This window comes from Equus asinus, chromosome 17 (genome assembly GCF_041296235.1).
Source record: "Equus asinus isolate D_3611 breed Donkey chromosome 17, EquAss-T2T_v2, whole genome shotgun sequence".
NCBI lineage: Eukaryota > Metazoa > Chordata > Mammalia > Perissodactyla > Equidae > Equus > Equus asinus.
The window spans coordinates 33,952,231-33,977,735 of NC_091806.1; the positions used below are offsets into that span (position 1 = coordinate 33,952,231).

General features: G+C 49.1%; 1 protein-coding gene across 8 annotated transcripts in view; it reads left to right on the forward strand.

Moving 5' to 3' along the window:
- The window catches only part of LOC123280056 (liprin-alpha-1-like), an 85,022-nt gene that overhangs the window by 12,070 nt on the left and 47,447 nt on the right, over nt 1-25,505 (forward strand). For 3 of the 8 annotated variants that reach the window (XM_070487846.1, XM_070487845.1, XM_070487851.1), the window contains exons 2-13: nt 12,106-12,207; nt 12,547-12,711; nt 13,356-13,430; nt 13,767-13,868; nt 14,093-14,317; nt 15,994-16,140; nt 17,535-17,669; nt 18,840-18,914; nt 19,294-19,377; nt 21,331-21,462; nt 22,770-22,832; nt 23,891-23,970. In XM_070487846.1, coding sequence (XP_070343947.1) covers nt 12,106-12,207; nt 12,547-12,711; nt 13,356-13,430; nt 13,767-13,868; nt 14,093-14,317; nt 15,994-16,140; nt 17,535-17,669; nt 18,840-18,914; nt 19,294-19,377; nt 21,331-21,462; nt 22,770-22,832; nt 23,891-23,970 — 1,385 coding nt within the window. The remainder of the gene's footprint in view (nt 1-12,105; nt 12,208-12,546; nt 12,712-13,355; nt 13,431-13,766; nt 13,869-14,092; nt 14,318-15,993; nt 16,141-17,534; nt 17,670-18,839; nt 18,915-19,293; nt 19,378-21,330; nt 21,463-22,769; nt 22,833-23,890; nt 23,971-25,505) is intronic. The other 5 variants (XM_070487848.1, XM_070487850.1, XM_070487852.1 and 2 more) reach the window with 2 other exon arrangements.

The following is a 25,505-nucleotide window of genomic DNA, read 5'->3' on the forward strand; positions in this document are numbered from 1 at the left end:
CAGTCGTAAGTGTCCATCGGTAGGAGAAGAATAAATACGTTACGGCTTTTGTGTCAGTGCGGCTGTGAGAGGAGGAGGACGCTGCGAGCGGGCCGGCCCTCCTCAGGCTGTGTCCCTGCTGGAGAGGCACTAGAGGGAATGCGTGTCTCACTGGATTCTCTGCGCGTCAAACCTCGGGATAAACGGGGAGCATCTGCCTTCAGCTGCCTGCCGAGTTGAAGAGCCACCAGGGCTGGAAGGGAGGCCTCCATGGATACCTTTATTACCATTTGTAAAAAACAAAGTTTTAAAAGTTGGTGTGAAAAAAAGCTCTGTCCTGAGCATCCTTCCGTTGCTGCTGCTATCCCTGTTTTGTAAAAGTTTGTGATGGCCAAAACATCTCCGTGGAAATGTGGATTTTACGCTGCTCCTAATGATGGCTTTAGGCTGTGAAGGTCAGGCAGGCAGTTTCTGGTCTCATACTTTAAAGACAGTTTCCTTATGATTCAGTAGTTTTTTGGCACGTGCATAGATCTATGAAATGAAGTATTCGAAAATGAAAACTATTTTATACTCCAGTAAGCACGAGCAGCGCCAAAAATCACATACTTGCTTTACTGGAAAGTTTGAAACATGGTGTGAATATAAACTGGACATTAATATGCTTCATATTGTGTTTTCATTTTATTATTATCTAGTGTTGTTAATTTATCTGAAACTCTTTAAGGTAGTCGTCTTTTGTAAAAAAGTAATGATTAAAAACAAAACCTACCTAGAAGATTCCAGAAGGCACTCATTCCTATTTGAATTAAGGATTTCTGCCCTTGATTTTTTATTTCATTGGTTTGATTCTCCCCTGCCGCTCAGGCTCAGTTTGAAAAATTTAATCAGAATGTTTTTGCCTGTGAGTATTTCGCTGTTATTATGCACTGAAATGTTATGCTTCTGAAATATACTTTCACACTAATATACGTGTGCATTCATATTTCACATTGTCTTGACTAATTGTGAGACATTATTTGTGTTTAAATACAACATGCTTGTAACAACCAAAAACATTTTGGTTTACTATTTAGCAGAAAGGTAAAAATACGTGAAGCAAAACTTATACTCACTGCCCATGAGTAAATCCCCATTTTTGCTTAAAAGCAGATGCCTTCCAAAGAAGAAAGGAGTGATGGCTAACATAGCTAGAAATTTAAATTGGAAATGAGGAACAAAAATGGAACAATTCGGGGCTGGCCCCGTGGCCGAGTGGTTAAGTCTGTGCGCTCTGCTGCAGGTGGCCCAGTGTTTCGTCAGTTCGAATCCTGGGCACGGACATGGCACTGCTCATCAAACCACTCTGAGGCAGCGTCCCACGTGCTACAACTAGAAGGACCCACAACGAAGAATATACAACTATGTACTGGGGGGCTTTGGGGAGAAAAAGGAAAAAATAAAATCTTTAAAAAAAAAAAAAGGAATAATTCACTCATTTCCATTGTAAAGAAATGTGTCTACCCCTGTGTACACCCGAGAGAAAACATAGCATAAATCCACATAAGAACTTGTGCAGGAATGTTCATAGCAGCATTATTCGTGATCGCTAGGAAGTGGAAGCAACCCACATGTTCATCAGCGAATGAAGGGATAAACAAAACGTGGTCCATCCGTGCGGTCGAATATTATTCAGCCATAAAAGTGAACAAGGCCCTGACACACGCTACGATGTGGATGAACCTTAAATATGTGCTGCTGACTGAAAGACACCAGACACGAAAGGACAGATATTGTGTGATTTCATTTATACGAAACGTCCAGAACAGGCGAGTCCGTAGACTCAGCGGATTTGTGGCTGCCAGGGGCTGGGGGGGAGGTAATGGGGAGTGACTGCTAATGGATCAGCTTTTGGGGCGTGACCAAAATGTTCTGGAATTACTGGTGATGGTAACACAACATTGTGAATATGCTGAAAATCACTGAATTGTACTCTTGAAAATGGTTAAGATGGTGAATTTTATGTTAGTGACTTTTGTCGTAGTAAAAAATTTCAAAAAGAAAAGAAAAGCAGTGTGGTCCCATTTTTTATGAATTTGAGTGATGTGGATTGAAAATAGTGTTATAAAATAGTCACATCAGGGGCCGGCCCACGGCCGAGTGGTTAAGTTCCCGCGTTCTGCTGCGGCGGCCCGAGGCTTCACTGGTTCGGATCCTGGGCATGGACATGGCACCACTTGTCAGGCCACACCGAGGCAGTGTCCCACATGCCACAACTAGAAGGACCCACAACTAGGAGATACAACTATGTACTGGGGGATTTGGGGAGAAAAAGCAGAAAGAAAAAAGGGAAGAAGAAGATTGGCAGCAGTCGTTAGCTCAGGTGCCAGTCTTGGGGGGAAAAGAAATTCACATCAGTGTTTCAATTACTGTGAGGTAATGCAGTTCTCTCAAGAGTAAAAAAAGTTAAGATGTCAAAAATGATCAAATGTCAGAGTGGGCAGACCAAGTTGTGAGTTGTGTTTGTGTTATTGCCGCCTGGCAGTGCCCCTGCAGCCGGTGGACAGACCGCATCCTACAGAGATGCTCAGGTTTGGCTCTAAAGGATGCTCGTTTGGAATTAGACTCCCACACAATGCATCCTCCCTAGTTGCCAAGCCAACAGTTAGGAAAGAGGCACAGGATGGTTTTTTTCAATAAACTTTATTTTTTAGAGCCATTTTGGGCTTACAGCAAAATTGAGGGGGAGATACAGAGGTTTCCCCGTATACCTCCTGCCCCCCACTCCCCCAGCCTCCCCTACTGTCCACACCCCCCACCAGCGTGGCACATTGGTTACAGTCCTTGAACCTACGTTGATGCATCGTCACCACCCAGAGTCCACGGTTGACGTCTGGGTTCGCTCTTGGTGCTGGACCTGCTGTGGGCTGAACACATGTGTAAGGACCTGTGTCCACCATTATAGGTCATCCGGAGTAGTTTCACTGCCCTGAAATCCCGTGCTCCCCCTGTGCATCCTTCCCTTCCCCCAGCCCTGGCCATCACTGATCTTTCCAGCATCTCCATAGTTTTCCCTTTTCCAGAATGTCATATAGTTGGAATCATACAGTATGTGATTCTTTCACCAAGATTAGCTTCTTTCGCCAAGGAATGTGCATTTAAGATTCCTCCGTATCTTTTCACGGCTTAATAGCTCCTTCTTATTAGTGCTGAAGAGTACTCCATTGTCTGGATGGACCACAGTTCATCCACTCACCCACTGAGGGACTTCTTCGTTGCTTCCAGGTTTTGGCAATTATGGGTAAATCTGTAAACATCTGGCACAGTGTATTTTTGACCTGGTCCATACATACATTAAAAAAAAAAACACTAAGGTAGTTTTTTCCTCCTCCAAATGGAAGTCACGTTCGGTTTTTGGCAGAACAGGTTTGAGCTGCTGTTGGGAGCAGTGGCTGCTCAGCACTTAGCAGAGACGAGTTTTGAAAGACGAGAGCAGGCCCCGGGGCCGACAGCTGGCGAAGGGTCCAGCGCAGGGAGAGCGGAGGGCTGGGTGGCGCTCAGGTTTGCTGATCTTGGAGAGTGGTAGGTCAGTGAGTGGCAGGGAGAGGGGGCGGACAGCGAGAACCTGGGCAGGCATGAGCACGGGGACGCGGGGCGGAGTGCAGACCGCCTCTGAAGTGTGGTGGCGAAGGTAATGGGAGGTGACAGGGCGGGCTGGAAAGCCAGCCAGTGGTCCCTGTTGGAAGAAGGTGAGTGTACGTGTGATCGTTTTCCCCATCATGGGTGGGAATGCTTCTGTTAAGAGCTGAGCTAACGTTTGAAGGTACTTAAGTGACATCCGTTTTAGCAATATTGCAAAAATCAGCCCGTCAGAACCCTGTTAGCCACCTGCTCCTGGTGGAAACGCCCGGAGATGCTGTGGAAGGAGCTCAGCGGGGCCAGGTGGCGGCCATCGCCTGTGTTTGAGGGCTGACAGTGAGGCCTTTCAGCAGAGTGGCTCATTTCCAGCGTCCTCATTTGATGTCACACTTGTGGCCGTGGTAGAACGTAGATATTGCTCCCCGTATTTTTAGATGAGTGGTCAAGATGGAGAACTAAGTGACCAGTCCAAGGTCATAAAGGTCAGTTGTTTCCCAGCATGGCTACTGAATTCCCCTGGGAAGCCTTTAAAAATACATATTCCAGGTTCCACCCCAGAAATGTTGATTCAGTAGGCTGAGGCCTAGGAGTCTGTATTTTCATCAGCTGCACAGGTGGTTTTTAGGCAGCTGGTCTGGACAGCACGGTTCCCTGTGCCGCCTGCAAACCTCTGAGGTGGACGGGTGTTTTGTTCTGCAGCACACGGCCCTTAGGCCGTGAACTGAGCAGGGCGAGTGGTGGCCAGGGGAAGACCGGCCGATTCACAGACCTGAGGCAGAGGGCACAGCCGAGGCACAGACGTGTTCTAGGAACTGTAGATGAGTTGGGACTGACGTGCCGAGTAGGAGACACAGAGTGATGAGGGAGGAGGCTGGAGAGAGAGGCAGGGTCAGAGCTCCAGGAGCGGACTTCTGGAACCACCCCTCCAGACCAAGGAGACCTGGTGTCCTAGGCAGAGCGGAGGCAGCGAGGACCCTCCAGAAGATCCAGGTAGGAGGCAGAATTAGTACCCAGCAGCTGGTTAATGTGGGGGGAGAGGAAGTGGGTGGTGTGACGTCCGGGAGTCTGGCTTGGACAACTGCATGGGTGGGTCCTCTGCTGAGTTGAGTGAGGGCCTGGGAGGAGTTGGGGGCTGGGTCAGGGAGGAGGGTGATGAACTCCGTTTGGGGAAGGTGGTTTAAGCGTCCAAGTAGAGATGTCTGACGGGCAGTTGGACAGTTGCCGGGGTGGGGGCTTAAAGCCTTGGACACAGGACACAGGTGTGGAGAGTGAACAGGGCACCCAGGAACCTTTTGTTCAGCAGTTACGAGATGAGCAGGGAAAAGGACTAGGGGAAGAGAAGGGGAAAGTGGGATCGCATGCTCCCTGACGGTGGTTGGCGAGGTCAGCGAGCACGAAGCCTGCCTGGGGTTAGCGCAGGCGAGGGGATTGCTGTGTCTGAGCCAGAGCGCTTTCAGGGCAGCAGCGGGGCCTGAGGCCAGGTTGCAGAGAGCAAGAACAGGATTCAGGATTGGGGTGTGGTGGCTGAGGGGGCAGGTGTTTCTGAACAAGTTCTGTGTCCACGTGGACAGTCCATATTCTGGTCGCGTCTTGTGCTCTAGCATGGTTTTGGGAGACAAAAAGAGAAGGGAGGATTGGTCTTTTTTTTTTTTTTTTTAAATACAAGGCAAGTACATAGTTAAAAATTTTAAAAGGAATATAAATTAAAAACGAAGTCTCGCTTCAGCCCCCTTTCCCAGTCCCGGTGGGTAACCTGCATTAGCTGTTTGCTGGGTGTCCGTCTCTGTGTTATCTTAAAGACGTAAAAAATACGCATGGTGTGTGTTTGCTGTGAACCAAGTTGAGATGACGCTGAAATACTGTGCTGTACTGTCTTTTTCGGTTCGGATTATACAGTCTCTGCTATGAATCCCTAAATGTTGAGCAGCAGCATAAATTGTGTCAGTATCCGTTTCTTAAAGAGAAACCGACAAGAGAAAAGAAATTAGATGTTTTGGGACTTTGTAACTGCTTATGCATTTTACTCTGTTGCTTGCAAATGACGTTCAGTGACTGAAAATCCCGTGCTGTTGCCTTAAAAGTGGCTTTCCACAAGTCCAGTGAGCTGATGGTCAGCTTTTCCAAGGGCGTAAAGTTTGCTGTCTTCTGAGTGTCCCTCTCCTCCCATCGTTAGATGCGACATCAACAGACAGTTAGACATAGTCTGTTAACAGGAATAGATAGTTGTAATAACCTTTCTAAGCACACTTTTAATCAAGATGCTGGAGTTTTGAAACATATGATTTGCTGACTCGTAAATAAACTTCCAATTTCCCTTATTTCACAATTTGACATGCTTTAAAACCTAAGGCTGAAGCGGGTAGCTTCTGCTGACACAAGATAATCTGTCAGTTCTGCAAGTCAGTTTTTCAGGGGTTCGTTTGGTGTGCTAACAATTAGACCCTGTTTCTATTTGTTTATTACTCTCCCCGTCCCCACACCAAGAGGACGGGTACTGTTTGCCTCCACTGAAGCTTCGCTCCTGTTTCAGCAGGTTAGCGAAAATAATGAAGAGTAGCTAAAAAATAAAACGAAACTACTGATGGAGATGATAGAGAGTGAAAGATGCTGAAGCGCAGCATGGGATGGCCGAGTGAAGAATTTGGGGGAGGGCGGGGGGGGGCAGGGGTCAGGACTCACGTGGGGCTGGGGGAGTGGGAAGGGCCGCTGCTTCCAGCCCAGAGTCCTGCAGTTGCTGGGAGCTACTGGAATGACTGGGAAGAAAGAATGTTCTTTGCTTTCGGAGCTAAATGTTGCATCTGATCCATAGGACGTAACTTAAAATTGGTCTCATGGCGGATTTTGATAAATAATGTCTGGTTTGCATAATCTGGAGCTATTATCCAGATCTGAACCTTTTGTCCAGAAATGCTAAATGTCAGCATTTTTGAGCATTATGTGAAACCAAGTTCTTGAGCTGGTGTTAATGGCTGTTACCTTCCCTGTTCTCAATCCTAGAAAGTGTCAAACGGAAATGCAAATCTGTATTGCTCAGACTTATACTTTAAATGAAAATATCCCAGTGATTATTGGATCTGTTCAGTTTCAGAGATACTTTAATTATAGTAAATAGAATGACACTTTAGACTAGTAGTATATGTGGCTTACAGTATTTTTTAGAGAAACATTTTTTTTCTAAAGAGGAAAAAGGTAGATGCTGACAATTAGATTCCTGTGATGGTAATAGGGGAGATCATTTACTGCACATGTTTGGGGTTTGTTCAGCCTGTGCTAGTTTTTTCTGCAATAATGATACACAGTGCACATATGAACGTGCTTCTGGAATCTTAAACTTTGGAATTTCCTGTCTAATGTTTATCTAAACTCCTAAGTTTAAATTTGCTTTGATGCTTTTTCAGTTGTCGAATTCTTTTGAGCCAAGGGAAAAGGTTTTCCTTTAAGGAGTAAAAATAATTGTCAAGTTCTGTAAATGTGTTTTCTACCACGGCCAAAGCAGTCTGTCACAGATTTCTTTTGAGATATAACCCAGCGATAGGAATGAAGCATATTCTCTTTACAGGTGAACGAAGACAGTCTGGGCTGTTAGGAAGAACTTACGGGAACTGCATGAAAGAGACAGAGGCTTGCCCGGGGAGGGGGGCGGGAGGAGGTCACGGGAAAGCGAGGTGACAGGCATCCAGCATAGGGGCTCGATGGGAGCGCAAGTGGGCTCCGGGGCGGAGCTCTCTCTTTCCAGGCGGTGTGAGTCCGTGTAGGAACCAGCTCCTCGTCCCGGTGCGCAGGGGAGCTTCGACGCACCCCCTGAAGCGTCCAGTGTCCACCTTGTTGTGCTTCGACTAGGCGTTTCATTTAAAGGTGGCGAAATTTGTCCATGACAGCTAGTAAGACTTAAAAATAAAACGCTGATACTCAACCCTCCTGGGACTGCAGGTCCCCTGCCACTGGTCATGGTCCCTCGCCCTTCTCCCCTCTCCCTTCTTCCTCACCCCCCTGAAATCCCATGGTCCGTTATCATCACAGCCTTGCACGCCCTGCCCCTCCCTCGCCTCTTTCGCTTCACTGTACTCACCGGCAGAAGCCTGCACCCAGTAAGTGCGTTCTCCGTCCGCTGTCGTGACCAGTGACCGGAAGTGGACCCGCATGCCGCCACAGTCACGTGACTGTCAAACAGCGACTCTTCTCTTCTAGGTGGCTGTTTTCTTCCTTCCCCTTTCCCCTCCCCAGCGCTCCTTACCCACCCTTAAACTTAACGCCAAGTCCTCTGTTTCCTCAGTGAAATTGGAAGAAATCAGAAGAGGTCTTGCGTAAACTCTCACCACATGTCTACCTATTTACCTGGATCTGTGCCCGTGTATTCGGCTGCCCTTCCTCTTACTGTGGGCGAACTGTGTGCACCCAGGAAAGGCCACCCGTGCACTTGGCCGCTTGGCCCGATCTGCTCGCGCTTACTCAGGGGAGTTACTCTGTCGGTCCCACCGCTCCCCTGGCTTCCTGCCAGTCAGCACGCACACTGTCTCGTCCTCCAGAAGGTCTTTCTAAACCCATGTCTGCTGCAGCCCCTGCCCTGTTTCTCTTCCCCCTCTACCGCCCAGTTCCTCAAAGGAGTTTTCACTTCTCCTCCTGCTCTCTAGTGACCTCAGCCCAGTCAGGCTTTCGGCCCTGCCGCTGCGCCAGAACTGCTGTTCTCACGGTCACCGCTGACCTGCCTTTCAGCAGATCCACCTATCAGTGATCGGTCAGCCAGCATCAGAGATAGGGCTGATTCCTGCTGGGAGCGCTGGATTCCGGCATGTCCTCCTGCCCTCTGCCCGCTCCCAGTCTGCTTTGTTGATGCCCCTCATCTCCCAGCCGTCCAATGTTAGGTTGTCACAGGGCTGGAACCTCATCTCTTCTTGTCTGCGCTCAGTGCCTTGTCCATTTGCGTGGAATGCAATTGCTATCCCGTCTTGGCCAACGTTCCCGAGAACTCCAGACAGGGAATTGCAGCTCTGCACTGGGTATCCCAGTCCGCGTGAGTGTCTGATGCTGTCTCAAATGGAGCAGTCCACACTGGACTTCCGCCCCTCTCTTCAGAACGTGCTCTTCCCATGCTCGTTCCCTTCTCGGAACGTAGTGACTCCGTCCCTCCCTTGCTCCTGCCGGAATCCTTGGCATGGTCTTGGGCCTTTCTTCCTCTCAGATCTGTTGGGTCTGTCAGCACATCCTGTTGGCTCTCCTCCAGGGCATCTTCGGAGCCCACCGACTTCTCTTACAGTGCGCTCGCTCACCTCGTCTTGCCTGCGTCATTGCAATACCTGCCTAGTCCCTCCACTTCTCGCCTCACCCTCTTACCACCTCTTCTGAACACAGCATCTCCCTTGAGGGAGTGTGTGTCAGGCTTCAAGACACATTGAATGACTTCTTTTAGTGTTCCCGGAGTTTCTTTCTGTTTGCAGGTCTGCGGTGGAATACTGAAGTACAGAGTCGTCCGTGTTCTTTAGCCAGTCTTGTGCTCTCAGGAGCAGCCTTTTCTCCAAGGGCACTGTGTGTGTGTAAATTGTGATAAAATATACAGACCATGTGGAGTAAAGCGATTCGTTTCAGCAGGGGAAAGGATGACTTGAGTAACTATTGGTGTTGAAACTGTTGTCTATCCATTTGAACTAAAATAAAGTTAAACCTTAATTTTGTACAATGAAAACGTATATACCTACCATTTTAACCAGTTTATTGAGTAGCTGGATGATTTCAGTGAAGCCTGTGTCTGTGGCCCCCGGCTGTGCTCCTGGGGGGGGGGGGGAGGTGTGGCTCTGGACAGGCCCCCAGTCACCCTGGGCGGTAGTGGCAGTGGTAGGGGCCCTCTTCCCCTCTGTCCCTGACCCACCCAGCTGTTAACTCCACTAATTGCCAGCCAATTGCTCTAGTTCCAGCAGTGCCCTGGGGCATAAATTCCCCTACACAGGAACCCAGTCAAATCCTGCCTCCTTTCTAGGAGTTGTCTCCAGGTCAGAGTTTGGTATTTGCCCTGACCCCAGAGGGTTCCTCCCAGCTCCCTGAAGCTCCAGTTCCCTCCTGCACACCAGCGGGGTACTGTCTGGGCTGTGTCTGGGGAAAGCCGGTCATCTCCTCCCAGCTGCCTGTCACCTGACCCCCACTGTTCTTGAGAGCGCCCTTAGGCTTAAACTTCACCCGTGGAGTCAGCTCCTTTTGGACGAGATTAGGAGCTCTCTTACTGCCTCCCCCCCGCCCCCCCCCACCGGAAAATCTCTGAACTAGGGCTCTGGAGCCTGGTGCGGACAATGGCAGGCTCCTCTGAGTGACACCTGTGCTCTAGGAGCTGAGCACTGGCAGGGGTGGGCAGCAGCCTGGGGTCTCTGCAGCCTTGGAACCACTGCCTCAGAGAGCGAGGGCGGGGATGATCAGGGCCAGGATTCTCAGCACGCGCCACCCAAGGTGTGGCGTGAGCCTCTATTCCTTGAGTGGAAGTTGGGCAGAACCTGGGAGCCCGCACATCTCCACCATGCTTCCCTCTGCGCCAGGTAGCTGGGGGCCCAGGTGGGAAATGCTGCTGTCCTGCCCCTCCCAGGAAGTCCTTCCGATGGGGGCCAGGGGAGATGGGGGCGAGGGGACAGGAAGCCTGTGTTCTTGGCTGCAGCCTCTAGATTGGAGTCTCTACCTCCTGGAGCTGGGGTGGGGGAGGGAGCAGTCTTGGTGCAGAGGCCGCAGACTCGTCCCTTTCCACGGAATCTTCATAGATTTTCTTGAATAGATGTTTCTTCATTTGTTATTTGCCCTTAGGACCAGGTCAGAGGCTTTGAATAGCTGTTTTTTGGGTTTTGGGGGAAGATTAGCCCTAAGCTAACTACTGCCAGTCCTCCTCTGCTGAAGCCGAACGTGTGAACTTAACTGCTGTGCCACCGGGCCGGCCCCACGAATAGTTGTTTTTATCTATTAATCTCACGAGTTTCACTGGGGAGCAGGTCAGCAGAGCTCCTCATGCTGTCAGGCTGGAAGTTGATCACCCACAGTCATAGATTCTTGAAGAAGAAATTAGATAAAATGGGCGTTAGCTGACTATAACCACAAAAATGTTCACGTGTCCTTCAAGATCTCTGTAAACTGTCTCCATGCCCATCCCCTTCTATTTGTTACCCTTGAAATAACAGCATTCGAGAAAAAAATAAATGTTTTCACTTTACTCTTTTCCATTGTTGAATGTAACAATGTGGCTTGGTTCCTTTCATCCCCCAGGGGTAAGTATTTCAGTTCTGCATCATGGCTCAAATAGGCTTTTGTGGGCTAGCCTTATAAAGTCAAATTCTAATTGACCACAGATGGTAATGCTGACTTTGAGTTGCAAATGATTAATTTAGGAATGAGCTTTACGCCACCTGTTTGTCAATTGATTTTCTAGAATTACCTCAATCAGCCTCTTTTCGTATTTTGAATGGCAGCTCGATTATTTGTTAGGTGAACCTCTATCCGTTCCTTTGTCCAGTAAAGAGAAAACTCTTAAAATGTTGAGAAACGTTGGCAGTTGGCAGATAATTTTAATTATTTCAGAGGAGTTTTGCTCCATTGAAAAACTGACAGGAGAATGTGAATCCTTTCCTTTCTCCCCAGCTTAATGACATCGTGTTTGTGTGAGGGTGCTCAGTGTTGCAGTTAGAAGTGACCCACGGTTGACAAGGGGAGCACCTGGCACCTCTCCTCTCAGTGATGTCGTCAAGGAACTTTTTCCACTTAGCTAACGAAATGTCTTCTTTTTTTTTTGCTTTCTGCTTTATCTCCCCAAATCCCCCCCGACCCCGTACATAGTTGTATATCTTAGTTGCAGGTCCTTGTAGTGGTGGCACGTGGGACGCCGCCTCAGCATGGCCTGATGAGCGGTACCATGTCCGCGCCCAGGATCCGAACCAGTGAAACCCTGGGCCGCCACAGCGGAGTGCGCGAACTTAACCGCTTGGCCACGGGGCCGGCCCCAGAAATAAGTCTTCTTAAACTTCCCCTTCCTACCAAAGGCTTACCGGCATTTGTGAAAAGTCCACATTAGATAGTTGGCTTTGAGTAATTACTTGGCCAATCCGTTAGCGTTGGAGTGCCATCAGCCTTTTCCTGGGGATGCTCTTCCCCAGGGGAGAATCCGCGTAGAGCAGGAGGCTGGGCGCAGGGCGGCGGCCTTCGGGGCCTCTTTACTCTCCGGTGGCTCCAGGTCACCGGGGTGCGAGTCTTTTAAAGATGTCTGTGTCCACTTGGTGTCAGGATTCCTGCTCAGGAACGTGTCGAGGGCTTCTCTGGGTCTGAGGAGGTGGGCTTGGAGTCCCTTCTTCCTCCGCTGTGCGTGTGCCCAGGTGCAGGGGTGGAGGGAGGGTGGCGTCTGAGTTACGGCGTCTGCGCGGTCTTGGGCTGGTGGCTCGACCCCCCACGGAGGTCCCTTAGAGCCTCCGGCTGGGGTTGCCTATGTGAGGACTGGGGTGGCTTGCTGGGAGTCTTTCCTTAAAAGATCTCTTTTCCCCCCTTATTTTCTAGGAGCTTGCAGCACTCAGTAAAGACCTCAGTACGTGCAGGGAACAGCTCCTTGAAAGGGAGGAAGAAATTGCCGAACTGAAGGCAGAGAGAAACAACACCAGGGTCAGTAGGTGCCGGAACTTGAGCCTCTGGGCCACTATCAGTCACTCTGGCTGGCTTTAAACTCGAAAGACGTCCACTCTACCTGGTTTCAAACACATTTTCGACATTTTCCCACGACTTAACTGATCGATCAGTTCAGCATTCTCATGCTTTTCTTGAAATTCATAGTTAAGAATTAGTATTTTGATCCATTTGAGGAGGAATTTCTCTAACTTTCTACTGGATTGAAAGCATTCACACTGGTTCAGCATGAGATGGAAAGGATTGATTTGCCCCGAATCCCAATGTGCAATTGAAGGTGTTGTTTAAACTTGCGTCTGTGTTGGCCTTTTCTCCCAGCTGCTGTTGGAGCACTTGGAGTACCTCGTCTCCAGGCACGAGCAGTCCCTGAGGATGACGGTGGTGAAGAGGCAGGCGCAGTCCCCCGCCGGCGTGTCCAGTGAGGTGGAAGTGCTGAAGGCACTGAAATTGTTGTTCGAGCACCACAAAGCTCTGGATGAGAAGGTACCGGCGGCCCCGGGGCCAGCCTTGGGCTGCGCGCTGTGCGCCCGGCGGGCGTTGTGCGTGTGCAGCTTCAGTTTACTCTTAGTAGCTTCTGGAATTCTTGTCAACAAAGTTCTTCTGTAAGAAGACAGTTCTATATGGTTAAAAAGTATTAGTTGGCAGAAATGTTTTAGATTTTTGTTTGTTGTTTTTTCCTTTTTCTCCCCAAAGCCCCCGGTACACAGTTGTGTATTCTTCGTTGTGGGTCCTTCTAGTTGTGGCATGTGGGACGCTGCCTCAGCGTGGTCTGATGAGCAGTGCCGTGTCCGCGCCCAGGATTCGAACCGACGAAACACTGGGCCGCCTGCAGCGGAGCGCGCGAACTTAACCACTCGGCCACGGGGCCAGCCCCTGGCATAAATGTTTTAAAATTTATTATATCCTGTTTATAGATTTGCTGTTAAGAATTGGGTAGTGTAATTTATTTAGGGAGAAGATTTTTCTCAAACTTAAAATTTAAAGCTGTTAATAGCAAGTTTCCATGACGGTAACATCAATGAGAGACGTTCCAGGTGTTCTGTGTTATATTCTGCTAGTGATAGGGTCACTGTACGCGAAGGCTTGGAGAAGTGTGCACCCATACACTCCACCCCTGCTGTTTTCAGGTGAGAGAGCGGTTACGAGTAGCACTTGAAAGATGTAGTTTGTTGGAAGAAGAATTAGGAGCCACACACGAGGAGGTAAGCTTGCTAAATCATTGTGTGCTTGGAATTGAGGGGTGTTAATTTTTACTTCTTAATTTTGAAAAAAGTATGATGCCTTAGTGGTGGATATCGCATGTTCTTTATCTTTCTGAATCTGGGTCATTTGAATGACTCGTAAACTAGACTTTTATTTCCAAGTTGCAAAAGTCTCTTAAGTACCCGGTTGGCCAGAGATGGTTCCCCTCAGGGTGGGTGACACCACCATGTGTTTTCTTTTTGTGTTATGGTTACAGTTTATAGTTATGTTTTTCCAAAAGAAGTTTGCTATCTTTACTTATTTCTTTGCTCTTATCCAATTTTTTTTGGTTTTAGCTAATGATTCTTAAGGAACAGAATAATCAGAAAAAAACACTCAAAGATGGGGTGCTTGACGTAAACCGCAAACAAGAAAATACACGGAGCACTAATGGAAAGGCAAGTCCGTGGGCTTTCTCTTTGTCGTCTCCTAGTTCCATCTGCCCGCAGTGTGCGTGCGGCACTGTTTGACAACTGTTGTCGAGCCCCGCTTCGAGCTTGAGTGTCGTGAGCGCTGTGCCGTCCAGCAGGTCTCGTAAATCAGCTTTGGTTTTACCTTCCTCCTGGAAGTCCTTTACTTCCTAGCTCACCAAACAAGCCTATTTAAGGATTTTTTCCCCCAGCAGCGATCTTCCAATGGTTCCTTAAGCCACGAGGAGGACCTTGCTAAAGTCATCAAGCTCCAGGAAGTCATAGATAAGCAGTCGAGAGAGCAGAGCCAGATGAAGGAGCGTCTGGCCGCCCTTTCCAGTCACGTCACGGAGCTGGAGGAAGACCTGGACACCGCTAGGAAAGCTCTCATCAAATCTGAGGAAATGAACACCAAGTTGCAGCGGGACGTCCGCGAAGTGAGTGGTGGTGGAGACGGCGCTGCCCTGGAGTCCCGGGGCTGGGCGGTTTGGGTTTGATCCTCGCTCATCTTGTCCCTCACACTCCCAGCACCCTCCAGCCTTTGGGTTACTGTATAAGTGACGGCCAAACAGAACAGCACTGTGAGGCTGTGGTAGGCGCCTCCCCATCTCTGTGGTGAGGCCTCCTTTCCCTGAGGTCTTCAGAGCTGGAGGACCCCCGGTCCAGCTGGTCTGTTAGCCTGCTGGCCGCGGCTCCCCGCCGTGCTGCGGTGTGGCTGTAGTGCCCTGGTCTGTGGGTCCCTCAACGTCCACGGCTTCCAGGCTGTCTGAATTTATTCTTCGTTATGCTCAGGTTTCCTTCTTGCTTAAGGGGAATGTTGGTATCGGTTGTCTGCTTGTTCCCTGAAAGTGATGTGAGCGTGATCTGCTGACCGTTAAGGGCGCGTTCCTGGCAGTCTTCCGGCGCTCTGACCTTCTGCTCTGCGAAGGGATGGGTGACGGTATTGAATGTCAGAGGTCGTACCACAGCGAGAGTGGAATTGGCTCACACTGTGCCGTGAGGAGCGTGCTGGAACAATATGCAGAAATAGACTCGTTTCCGGCACATGTTTCTGCACGTAGAATTATTTACGAGAATCTGTCTAACCATCGTTATAAGAGCAAATGAGGGCTGGATACTTTCTCTGGTGCTTCCTCCTGTCACTGCAGCCCGTCCTTTGTAAACAAACAGAACACACGCGCGCGCACCCCTGCGAGACCATCTCAGAGAGCCTGTCGGGAAGACCCTTCAGACCTTTTCACGTGGGTGCGGAGCAGCCGCACTGCCCCTTCAGCAACTCGGTGCGAGCAGTTTTCTGTAGGAATTCAAAACAAAGAAAAAGACTGCATTTATTACAGAACTTGTTTAGTTATATTGTTCTTTGGCAGCAGGAGGAGATTATTTATGTGGCGGAGTTTAATATGCAGAGGATTTCGAACTTCTTTAAGACCCGTCACTTTGAATATTAAGACGTGGCTAACATGAGTTCCTTAGTAAACAAAGAGGGACCTGAAATGGACTTTTAGGTTGGGGGACAGGAATGGCGCTATCAGAAAGTTCTGGTCCTGGTTTCAGTGTTCGATACTGTGTAGTAGAATTTTGTTGCTGAATGAGGCATCAGAAGGTTGCATCCAATTAAATTGAACTTTGACTTCTGTTCCCATTTGTTAATGTTATTGCTTTAATTTTGTGGTAATTGCATGAGGTTTCATCCAACTTCTAGCCAAGAAAATGAGACTAGTGTCTCAGCATTGTGTCCTTGAGGGGCTTCGCCCCGTCCTGCAGGAGCGCACTTGCATTGTGAGGCACACAGAGGTCGTGTCTTCATTGTCAAGACCTTCACCTCCTGGGATTCTTGCAAGATTGGGCTATTTTATTATCCATTTTTCTGGGTAATCTTATGTAGAAAAGGATAAGCTTCATAAACTGAGTGGCCAAACAGAGTAGGTGAATATTTATGAATATTTATGATATTTGAGATAGGTACATTGCCATTCACCTTGAAGGAAACTGGCATCTCTATCAACTTAATTCTGAGGACACTAATTTTATATTTGATTTCAAAATTAGAGTTTAGTCCAGTTTTTTCTCTCTTTAGCATTCACCTTTTTTCCGTCTGAAACACCTAATGTAGGCCATGGCCCAAAAGGAAGACATGGAAGAGAGAATCACTGCTCTGGAGAAGCGCTACCTCGCGGCGCAGCGGGAGGCCACCTCTGTGCACGACCTCAACGACAAACTCGGAAACGAAATCGCGCACAAAGACTCCGTGCATCGCCAGGTAGGGGATCTTACAGAGCTCTGTCTGGCTTTCACTGAATAATTACTAAGGCAGTTAAAGGCCTTTTTCCTGTGACTTCCATGTTGGAAACCAAGGCCCAATGTAAAGTTTTTGTAATCTTAGACTACTGTGTTCAAAAGGGTGAATGACTTCAACTGGCCAGTTTTAATTACTTAGGATTTGATTTAACCATTTTATGGAACTGCACTCCTTGCTTCTTTCTCCTGTTTTGTTTTGTTTTAAGTGAATGTTAATCTGTTGCTTGTTAGCGTTTTTACCAAAGGAGCAGAGTGGCAGAGAGCTGCAAGGCAGCGGCTGCTTGTTAACAGCTGGGTCAGTGTAATACATGGCGCGTTTAGAAATGCAGCCTGCAGGGAGAGTCTGCCCCTCCTGCGGTTTGCTGAGCCACGCTTGCTCCTGTTTCTCTGTAGCCCCAGAGAATCGAGTTAACCAGGAAACCCCAATTCAGCTTCTTGAAAATAAAGTGAGTTCATGTGGTGTATCATAAATTGTATCATTAAACCCAAAATAAAAATAAAACATAAAATACTAGGAAGCCATTAACAATTTTATTGTGGAATACTGTTTGAGAGCTTGGGAGTTGTTCACACGGATGACTTTAAAGGGCAGACCACAAAATACTGTGGACAGTGTGATGCGTTTTCCAAAGGTTTTCAAGCGTAATATATTGTCTGTATGTCTACGGAGATACGTGCACACAGGAAGAGGAGAAAGCTGCTTAGGAGCAAATGTCCGCCTCTCAGGAACCTGAACTTACAGATGATTTTTAAAATTTTCTTTTTTTAAGAAGTTCTTGTCTAAATTTCCTACATTGAAGTTTTTTTTTAGAGTAGGAGGACTTTTTAAAAGAACAATGATACATTTACAAAAATAGCTTGACTAGCTTTTCCTTAGGCCGACTCTTCGAAGGTCTCTGTTTCAAAGGAGAAGGCCATCTTTTGGCTTACCTGCCCCTGGCAGTTGGCTGGAAGTAGTGTTACCGTCAAATCATGGGTCTGGTTATTTTTTAAAAAGGGTTAATAATGACTCTTCTTCCTTAGCTTGTCAATAAGAATGAGCAAGCTTCTACAGAAAATGGGTTTTCTTTCATGTATAGGAACTTTGTTTTTTGTTTTTTGTTTTTTTTTTTTTAAGAAAAAAGACTTCTTCAAAGATATTTAGGTAAAGCAACTACTTTGGCAGAGGGGCTTTGCACATTGAAATCAAGCCCAAACAGTGGAAGACGAGGTTCACTCTGAAGTGCCTGCCAGCACAGTGCTGCTTCTGTCAGAGCTGGTTTAGGAGATGTCTGCGTTTAGAGTTTTCCTCAGTTTGTCAATATGGAGATGGCCAGAAGATTTGGTCCATTTTGATGCTCTGCTCTCGTTTCGTAGACTGAGGATAAGAACCGCCGGTTACAAGAGCGCCTGGAGTTGGCGGAGCAGAAGCTGCAGCAGACCTTGCGGAAAGCAGAGACGCTCCCCGAGGTGGAAGCGGAGCTGGCCCAGAGGGTGGCCGCGCTCTCCAAGGTGCCGCCTTGGGTTCCCTTCTGGGGCCAATGTCGGGATTTTGATCTTGAGATGATTTCCCTGTGTGCCTTGTTTACCTTTTGTTCTTATGTCGGTGCACCTCCGCCCACGAAAGAGCTCAGATTGGTTCTTAGTCTTGCGTTGTCTGAGATTGGACCGCTTTTTAAATGTCCAGTGTGAGCCTCCTCTTTTGTTATCCCTGAACTAATTTCTCCCCAGTTTTGTCAGGTGTGTGCTGTTCATCCCCAGGCTGCTTGATCTAAGAGTCACTGCTGCTTAGAGTTAGTCAGCAACTCAAAGTGTAGGATGGAAGCTTTGTGTAGAAGGATAGACTTGGTCCCAGAAATAGGAAAACACCATTCTCATTTGTTTTACTTTTTCTTTTTTTTTTTGCTAAGCAAGAGTCACCCTGAGCTAACGTCTGTTGCCAGTCTTCCCCTTTTTTGTATGTGAGCTGCTGTCACAGCATGGCCACTGGCAGATGAGTGGTATAGGTTTGCTCCTTGGAATTGAACTCGGGCTGCCAAAGCGGAGCACACCGAACTTAACCACCAGGCCAGCAGGGCTAGCCCTGCCATTTTCTTTTAAAGACAATGAAAATAAATTTGTAATAAACAAATTTTTAAGCAATTTATTCATTCATCTGTTCAACAAATGTTGACTAGGCGTATGCAAGACACGTGCCCTGCCCTCTCTATCCACAGGTGACTAGGCACCTTCAGAATGATGTTGTAGGTACTAGAAGCAGGTGGCCCGTACGGGAGGAGGAAGCACGTGATGACAGAGAGCCCAGCCTCCCTGGGCCTAGGGAAGGCTTAGCCTCCAGTGCCCGTGGGAGTCAGCCAGGCAGAGAAGCGGCCCCGGGCCAGGGGGCCTCCTGGCAGAGGCCTGTGTGGGCGCCTCCGTCAGTGGTTTCATGTCGCCTGGTTCGAGCTTAGTGAGCTGCTGGGGAGGGCACCCGTGGGAAAAGGGCAGGACAGGCACAGGCTGCTGCTGGTGAAAACTCGCCTTGGGTGGGTCAGATGCTGTCGAGTGCGCACAGGCCTCCCTCAGAGCAAGTTCATTGCTAACAGCTGTCGCAGAACCGCTTCTCTTCCTTCGTGATCTGCGTTTAAAGTGTCGGTTTCTTCTCTCCCCTGTCATCTCTCCTGTCCCTGGTTGGCATTATAGTCTGACCCTTGGTCTTCTGGAATGTCTGCTGCTAAGGAAGCTAAACTGTTCGAACTTACTGCCCAGCTCAGGAAGGTAGAACGTGTGCATTGCTCTCACTCGCGCTTGCTGCTTCCTGCTTTCCCTGCTGACTAACCAAACGTGATGTGAGGGTGGGGAGCATACGATCCACTGAAATTGGGCACGGGGTCGGGGAAGCACATTTCTCTCACCACATTTGTCACCAACACCAGTCCTGCCTCAGCGTCACCAACGTGAGAGGATTAACTGCTTCCCAGATGAGCACGTGAAGCCACGTAGGCTGTGTCGGGAGATGTAAGGAGACGCTTTCCGTCTCACGTGGTTGACAGTGGTGCACGCAGAGCATGTTCCGCTGGCTGCCGCCGCAGTGGCGTACAACATGCTGCCAGTGAAGCGGAGACACTGGTTGAACTTACACTGTGTTTGCTGACAGGCCGAGGAGAGACACGGCAACATTGAGGAGAGGCTGCGCCAGATGGAGGCACAGTTGGAGGAAAAGAATCAAGAGCTGCAGCGGGTACGTGTCCAGGCACAAGGCCGAGCGCCGAGCCCGGTGCGGGGGGACGTGCTCAGGCAGAGGAAAGCAACACCTCGTGATTCCACTTGTCCCGACGCGGACACCGGTCCCTTCTCCATCCTGTTATGTGTGTTTCGTTTGTGGCCTCATGTACGAGTCGTCTGCTGACAGGTGCATCCACCCCGGGGACAGTCATGCCAGCACTGCAGCAGGGGAAGAGCTTGGTGCCCGTAGGCCCTGCAGGGAGGTGGGTCCCCAGCCCGAGGAGGCCACTTGCTTCTCTGACCAGCTCGTCAGGGGACCTGCTCCAGGCGCCCCTGAAACCTGAGGTGCTGGCCTGGGGTCCCCGTGAAACTTAGAGTGAGGCGTGTTGTCCTAGATGACAGGTCCACTTGCTTAGGATATGGCACTGAAAGCCCAAATTCAGGTCACGGGCCTGACTGTCTCCCAAAGTACCAAAGTATGACTGCAGACACACAGGTGTGTGCAGAGGTGGGTATTGGCGAGGAAGAGGAGACCGTGACTGAGCTGTGAGCTGTGAAGAGAGTGTGCAGTGGAGGCTCGTGTCAGTTGAATCCTGAGAGAGTTTTCCCTGAGGAGTTGGTCAGGTGTCAGTGTGGAGCATCCAGGCAATGGAGCGAGTGGCCATCCTGCGTCCGGCTGGCACCCAACCTTACGACACCAATTCAAGGCCGTCCGATTTTATTTTCACCAGAAGCCCGTATTCTTGGGCGTGGACCGCAGACTTTCAAACATTCTGACTCCCTTCAGAAGATTGTGTCTTAGTCCTCTGCCTGCCCCCCATACGCACACGCGTAGCTCTTAGGCAGAGATTTTTATCCGTTTGGGGATGCACTTCCTTACTTTCAGAACTGTTGATAGAATTTGGAAGGACCAGTGTTGAGATAGGGGTGCCATTAATAAGTAAGGCAATTCCAAGTAAACGTTTAAGTTGCTTTGCTTTAAAAATATTTGAACACCGGTGCCTTATTGTGTGGTGTGCTGGGTCTCTCCAGATGGTGGTAGCTGCTGTGTGTGGGGCATGATTCTGAGAGCCTTCTGTTTGATTTGACCGTGACCCATGAGAAAAGGGAGATGCTGGCACCCGTGGTGGTCAGCTGAGGACGCTGAAGCACGGAGGGCTTGACTGTGTTGGCGATTCCCTGTGGGCTGCTCCTCCAGGCAGCGTGGCTTGAGCGCAGGTCTCAGCCCCTGAGCCATGCTGCCCTCTGCCCGGGAGCTGCCCACCGGCCTGGGGGACCCACCCTGACAGGTGCCGCCTGTTAGCCCTTCCTGTCCCCTCCACGTGCCCTTTGTATTTGTTCAGAATAAGGGGTGAAAACAAGCTTTTTAAGCCATGAAATTGATGATAGTTTTATAAAACACAGACTTAGCAACTTTATTTTTATGTTTTAAAATTACTCGTGATTATTTGTAATTTTTCAACATAAACGTTCATTACAAAAAATTCAAGTGATGTAGGAGTATAAAGAACAGGTGAAAGTCTCTGTCTCCACTGTTTTTTCCCCAGATGAATTTCTTTACCTTTTGCTTTGTGAGTTGAGTTCATTTTTTCCCCTGAATCCAGACGCAAGCTTCTGTTTACATGGGCAGATTCCTCCACTGGTGTGTGGATAAGCTGATCCCCTTGAAACTCTGCTGTGTCTGGGTGTAAATCTGCTCCTGGAGCCCACCCGACAGTCAGGGATGGGTGACGTTGCTGAGGCCCCGTGAGGGCCTCGTTTAAGGAGCAGTGGACGTTCTCATTAACGCTCTCGCAGACTTGGCCCTGCCTTTCTCTGCGCCTGTGAGGCAGTCCTGGTCATCGTGTAGACGTCCACTGATGGCGGAGGGCCGGAACAGCCCAGGGATGGCGGCACGGGTGACTCCACGGTGGGGGAAACGATCCTGCCTTTGCTCGCAGTGGCCAGGTTTTTGTTTCTCCTGTTCCAGGCAAGGCAGAGAGAGAAGATGAACGAGGAGCATAACAAACGCCTGTCCGACACCGTCGACAAGCTTCTGTCAGAGTCTGATGAGAGGCTCCAGCTTCATCTCAAAGAGAGGATGGCTGCCCTGGAAGACAAGGTGGGATGTCACACACCTCGCCGAAGGTTTCCCATCCTTTACAAAGAGATCGCCCATGTTCTGCTCCCCGGGAATGCTGCATAATGGTGGTTAACAGCCATTACAGGAAGTAGAAATGACTCCGTAAGGAGGAAAAAGTGCCAACTGTTAACCGCTCGCTGAATTAACTTCTCGTTTGTTATGTTCTTGCCCAATTGGTGTGTATGGAAGCTTGTTTACCATTCTTATTCTCTAGAGCAGGAGTTGACAAACTGTTTCTATCAAGGGCCAGATAGTAAAAATTTTAGGCTTTTACTAATTATGAGTAATTGAGCAAAATAATTTCATGCCTACTAATAATGAGCATGAAAGCAGCCGTTGATGACATGTGAGTGAGTGACTGTGTTCCAGTAGAACTTTGTTGACAGGGACAGGCCCTCGCTTGCCAGCCCCTGCACTGGAATCTTTTGCTGGGCCCGGCCCTCACCCCTTCGTTGCTCCTGCGTCGGAAGTTAATTTCTGTCTCATTTATAAACATAACGGTGTAGGAGAATGGTGTAAAATAAAGGCTTGGATCAACTGAAAGTGTTCCAGCTCCTCCCTCTCTCCCTCCATTCGGTTTGGAAAACGTCTGAGCAGGACTCATGCTCCTCTCATCATGGGGACACTTCAGCCATCCCCAGGGTGAAGGAGAGCCCTAGAATTTGTCAGAGAAGCTCTCATGGGCGACAGTTGCATTGGGCCTTGGCACGACCTGTCCCGACTACACGGGTGTCCCTAAAGATAACGGCCAGAGCCTGCCCTGAGGTGGGCACCGTGGTCACGCTCATTCGAGAGAGACCAGTGGTCATTACTAATGACGTGAGGGTCCTGTTACACAGAGCCCGTCAGGAAAGGCGTTATCAGAGACCACACAGGGCGCTTCCCCCTTTCCTCCTTGATCAGTGGGCCAACCTTAAGGGAAGAATACTTTTACCTTAGATTTAAACTGTACATTTGAAACTTATGTCAGGTTTCCCAAGTGACCGATGAATTGTAAAATCTAAAAGCTACTATAGACCAGTTTAACGGATGCAGATAGGCCTACACCATGGGCTTGACATGCTTACTTAGAAAAATCCATCACGGAGGTAGTAGGTTCTGTATTTACAAATTATCATTAGAAGTTGCGATGGTCTCACTGTTGCATTTCACTCTAATACTGCTCATGAGTACGTTCACGTGGCCCCTTTTCCGTGGTACTTTATTGTCTTAGACAGAAATGTAGCCATACTATTATGTGAAACGTTTTCAAGAATCAACACTAAAGGACTCTTCATCTTTTGCAGAATTCTCTATTACGAGAAGTTGAAAATGCAAAAAAGCAGTTAGAAGAAACGCAACATGATAAGGTACTTAAATCTCTAAATCATTGAGAAATCCGTGAATTGAGCGAGTTCACTGTTGCTATAACTACTACAGACGTTGGGTGAAGTGGAGTCAAACTTTCCTGCTGTAAGATTTATGGCACTCCTAGAGTTGTGCGTGAATGCATTTGTGTTGGCGGTGGATGTTAAGTCTGGCAGCGGGTAGGGATCAGAGTTCTGAGTCCTTTCTGGGTTCATTTGGAAGCTAAAACCTTAGCACAAACCTGTCCTCTAGAACTGTGCTGTGCAACAGAAATGTAATGGGAGCCACATGTATAATCTAAAATTTTCTAGTAGCCACATTTAAAAGTGTAATATGAAACAGGTGAAATTAGTTTTACTTAACCTGATAGAGTCAAATGTTATTTTATCATGTCATTAATATAAAAGCTAATGAGGTGCTTTACATTCACTTTTTCATAGTGGGTCTTTGAAACCCGCTGTGTGCTTTATAGTTACAGGACATCTCAGTTTGGACCAGCCCCATTCAGGTGCTCAATGGCCACGTGTGGCGAGTGGCTGCTGTATGGGACAGCATAGATCTAGAAGGTTATAGGTGACTTAAAAAGTTTTTTGTCAGTTTTCCTTACTGTTTTGACGTGTACAAAAATGAGATTGGATGTACAAATGAACAAATGATTCATGAATGAATGAATGTGTGCTCGATGTGAGACAAAGACAATACAGAAAGGAAAAAGACAACACAGGGAAGTATGTGCAGTAGAAGGTGAGTATTGTTCGCCTCTCCCCGTCCCCACATCTCTCTACAGAATTAATAATTGTTAATGACTCGGTGTTTCGCCTCTAAAAACTTCTCTTTGACTAAGACATGACTTTTTATTCATCAGGGTTTATAAAGCTAATTTGGTGGTCTGAGTGTTTATGTTTACTATAGGACTCTCGGAGAAAACGTTCTCAGAACTAAAATACTTGATATTTATAACTGCTAATTTAACCTATTATGGTTATGTTCAACATTTGATGCAAATAATTTTAAATCCTGAAGGAGACAGCTGCAGTATGTGTCATTTGCTGTTTTGTAGGATCAGCTCGTACTGGACATCGAAGCCTTGAGGGCTGAGCTGGACCAAGCGAGGCTGAGAGGCGCGTCCCTTCACCACGGGTACGACACTCACGCGTTCACAGACACTCTCCAGCACCTGCTGTGTGTGTTCGGGGCGCTCGCAGACGTGCTCTGGCATCTGCCGTGTGTGTACAGGGCGCTCACATGCTCACAGACGTCCTCTGGCACCTGCCGTGTGTGTACAGGCCACTCATGCGCTCACAGACACTCTCCAGCACCTGCCGTGTGTGTACAGGGTGCTCGCACACTCACAGACGCACTCCAGCACCTGCTGTGTGTGTACAGGGCGCTCACACCCTCACAGACACTCTCCAGCACCTGCTGTGTGTGTCCGGGGTGCTCACAGACATGTTCCAGCACCTGCCGTGTGTGTACAGGGCGCACACATGCTCACAGACATGCTCCGGCACCTGCCATGTATGTACAGGGCGCTCACATGCTCACAGACGCACTCCGGCACGTGCCACCTGTGTACAGGGCGCTCACACGCTCACAGACGCACTCCAGCACCTGCCATGTCTGTACAGGGCACTCATATGCTCACAGACCCACTCCAGCACCTGCCATGTGTGTACAGGGCACTCATACGCTCACAGACGCACTCCAGCACTTGCCGTGTGTGTACAGGGCACTCACATGCTCACAGACGCACTCCAGCACTTGCCGTGTGTGTACAGGGCGCTCACACGCTCACAGACATGCTCCGGCACCTGCCATGTATGTACAGGGCGCTCACATGCTCACAGACGCACTCCAGCACCTGCCGTGTGTGTACAGGGCGCTCACATGCTCACAGGCGCACTCTGGCACGTGCCATGTGTGTACAGGGTGCTCACGTGCTCACAGACGCACTCCAGCACCTGCCGTGTGTGTACAGGGCGCTCACATGCTCACAGGCGCACTCTGGCACGTGCCATGTGTGTACAGGGTGCTCACGTGCTCACAGACGCACTCCAGCACCTGCCGTGTGTGTACAGGGCACTCATATGCTCACAGACCCACTCCGGCACCTGCCATGTGTGTACAGGGCACTCATACGCTCACAGACCCACTCCGGCACCTGCCATGTGTGTACAGGGCACTCATACGCTCACAGACGCACTCCAGCACCTGCCGTGTCTGTACAGGGCACTCACATGCTCACAGATGCACTCTGGCATGTGCCATGTGTGTACAGGGTGCTCACGCGCTCACAGACACACTCCAGCACCTGCCATGTGTGTGCAGGGTGCTCACGTGCTCACAGACGTGCTCTGGCACCTGCTGTGTGTGTACGGGGCGCTCAGACATGTTCAAGCGCCTGTCGTATGTGTACAGGGTGCTCACACCCTCACAGACGCACTCCAGCACCTGCCGTGTGTGTACAGGGCGCTCACATGCTCACAGGCGCACTCTGGCACGTGCCATGTGTGTACAGGGTGCTCACGTGCTCACAGACACGCTCCAGCACCTGCTGTGTGTGTACGGGGAGCTCACGCACTCACAGACACGCTCCAGCCCCTGCCGTGTGTGTATAGGAACACATGCAGGCCACAGGGGCAGCCAACTGAACACACTGCCTGGCCTGAGCTCAG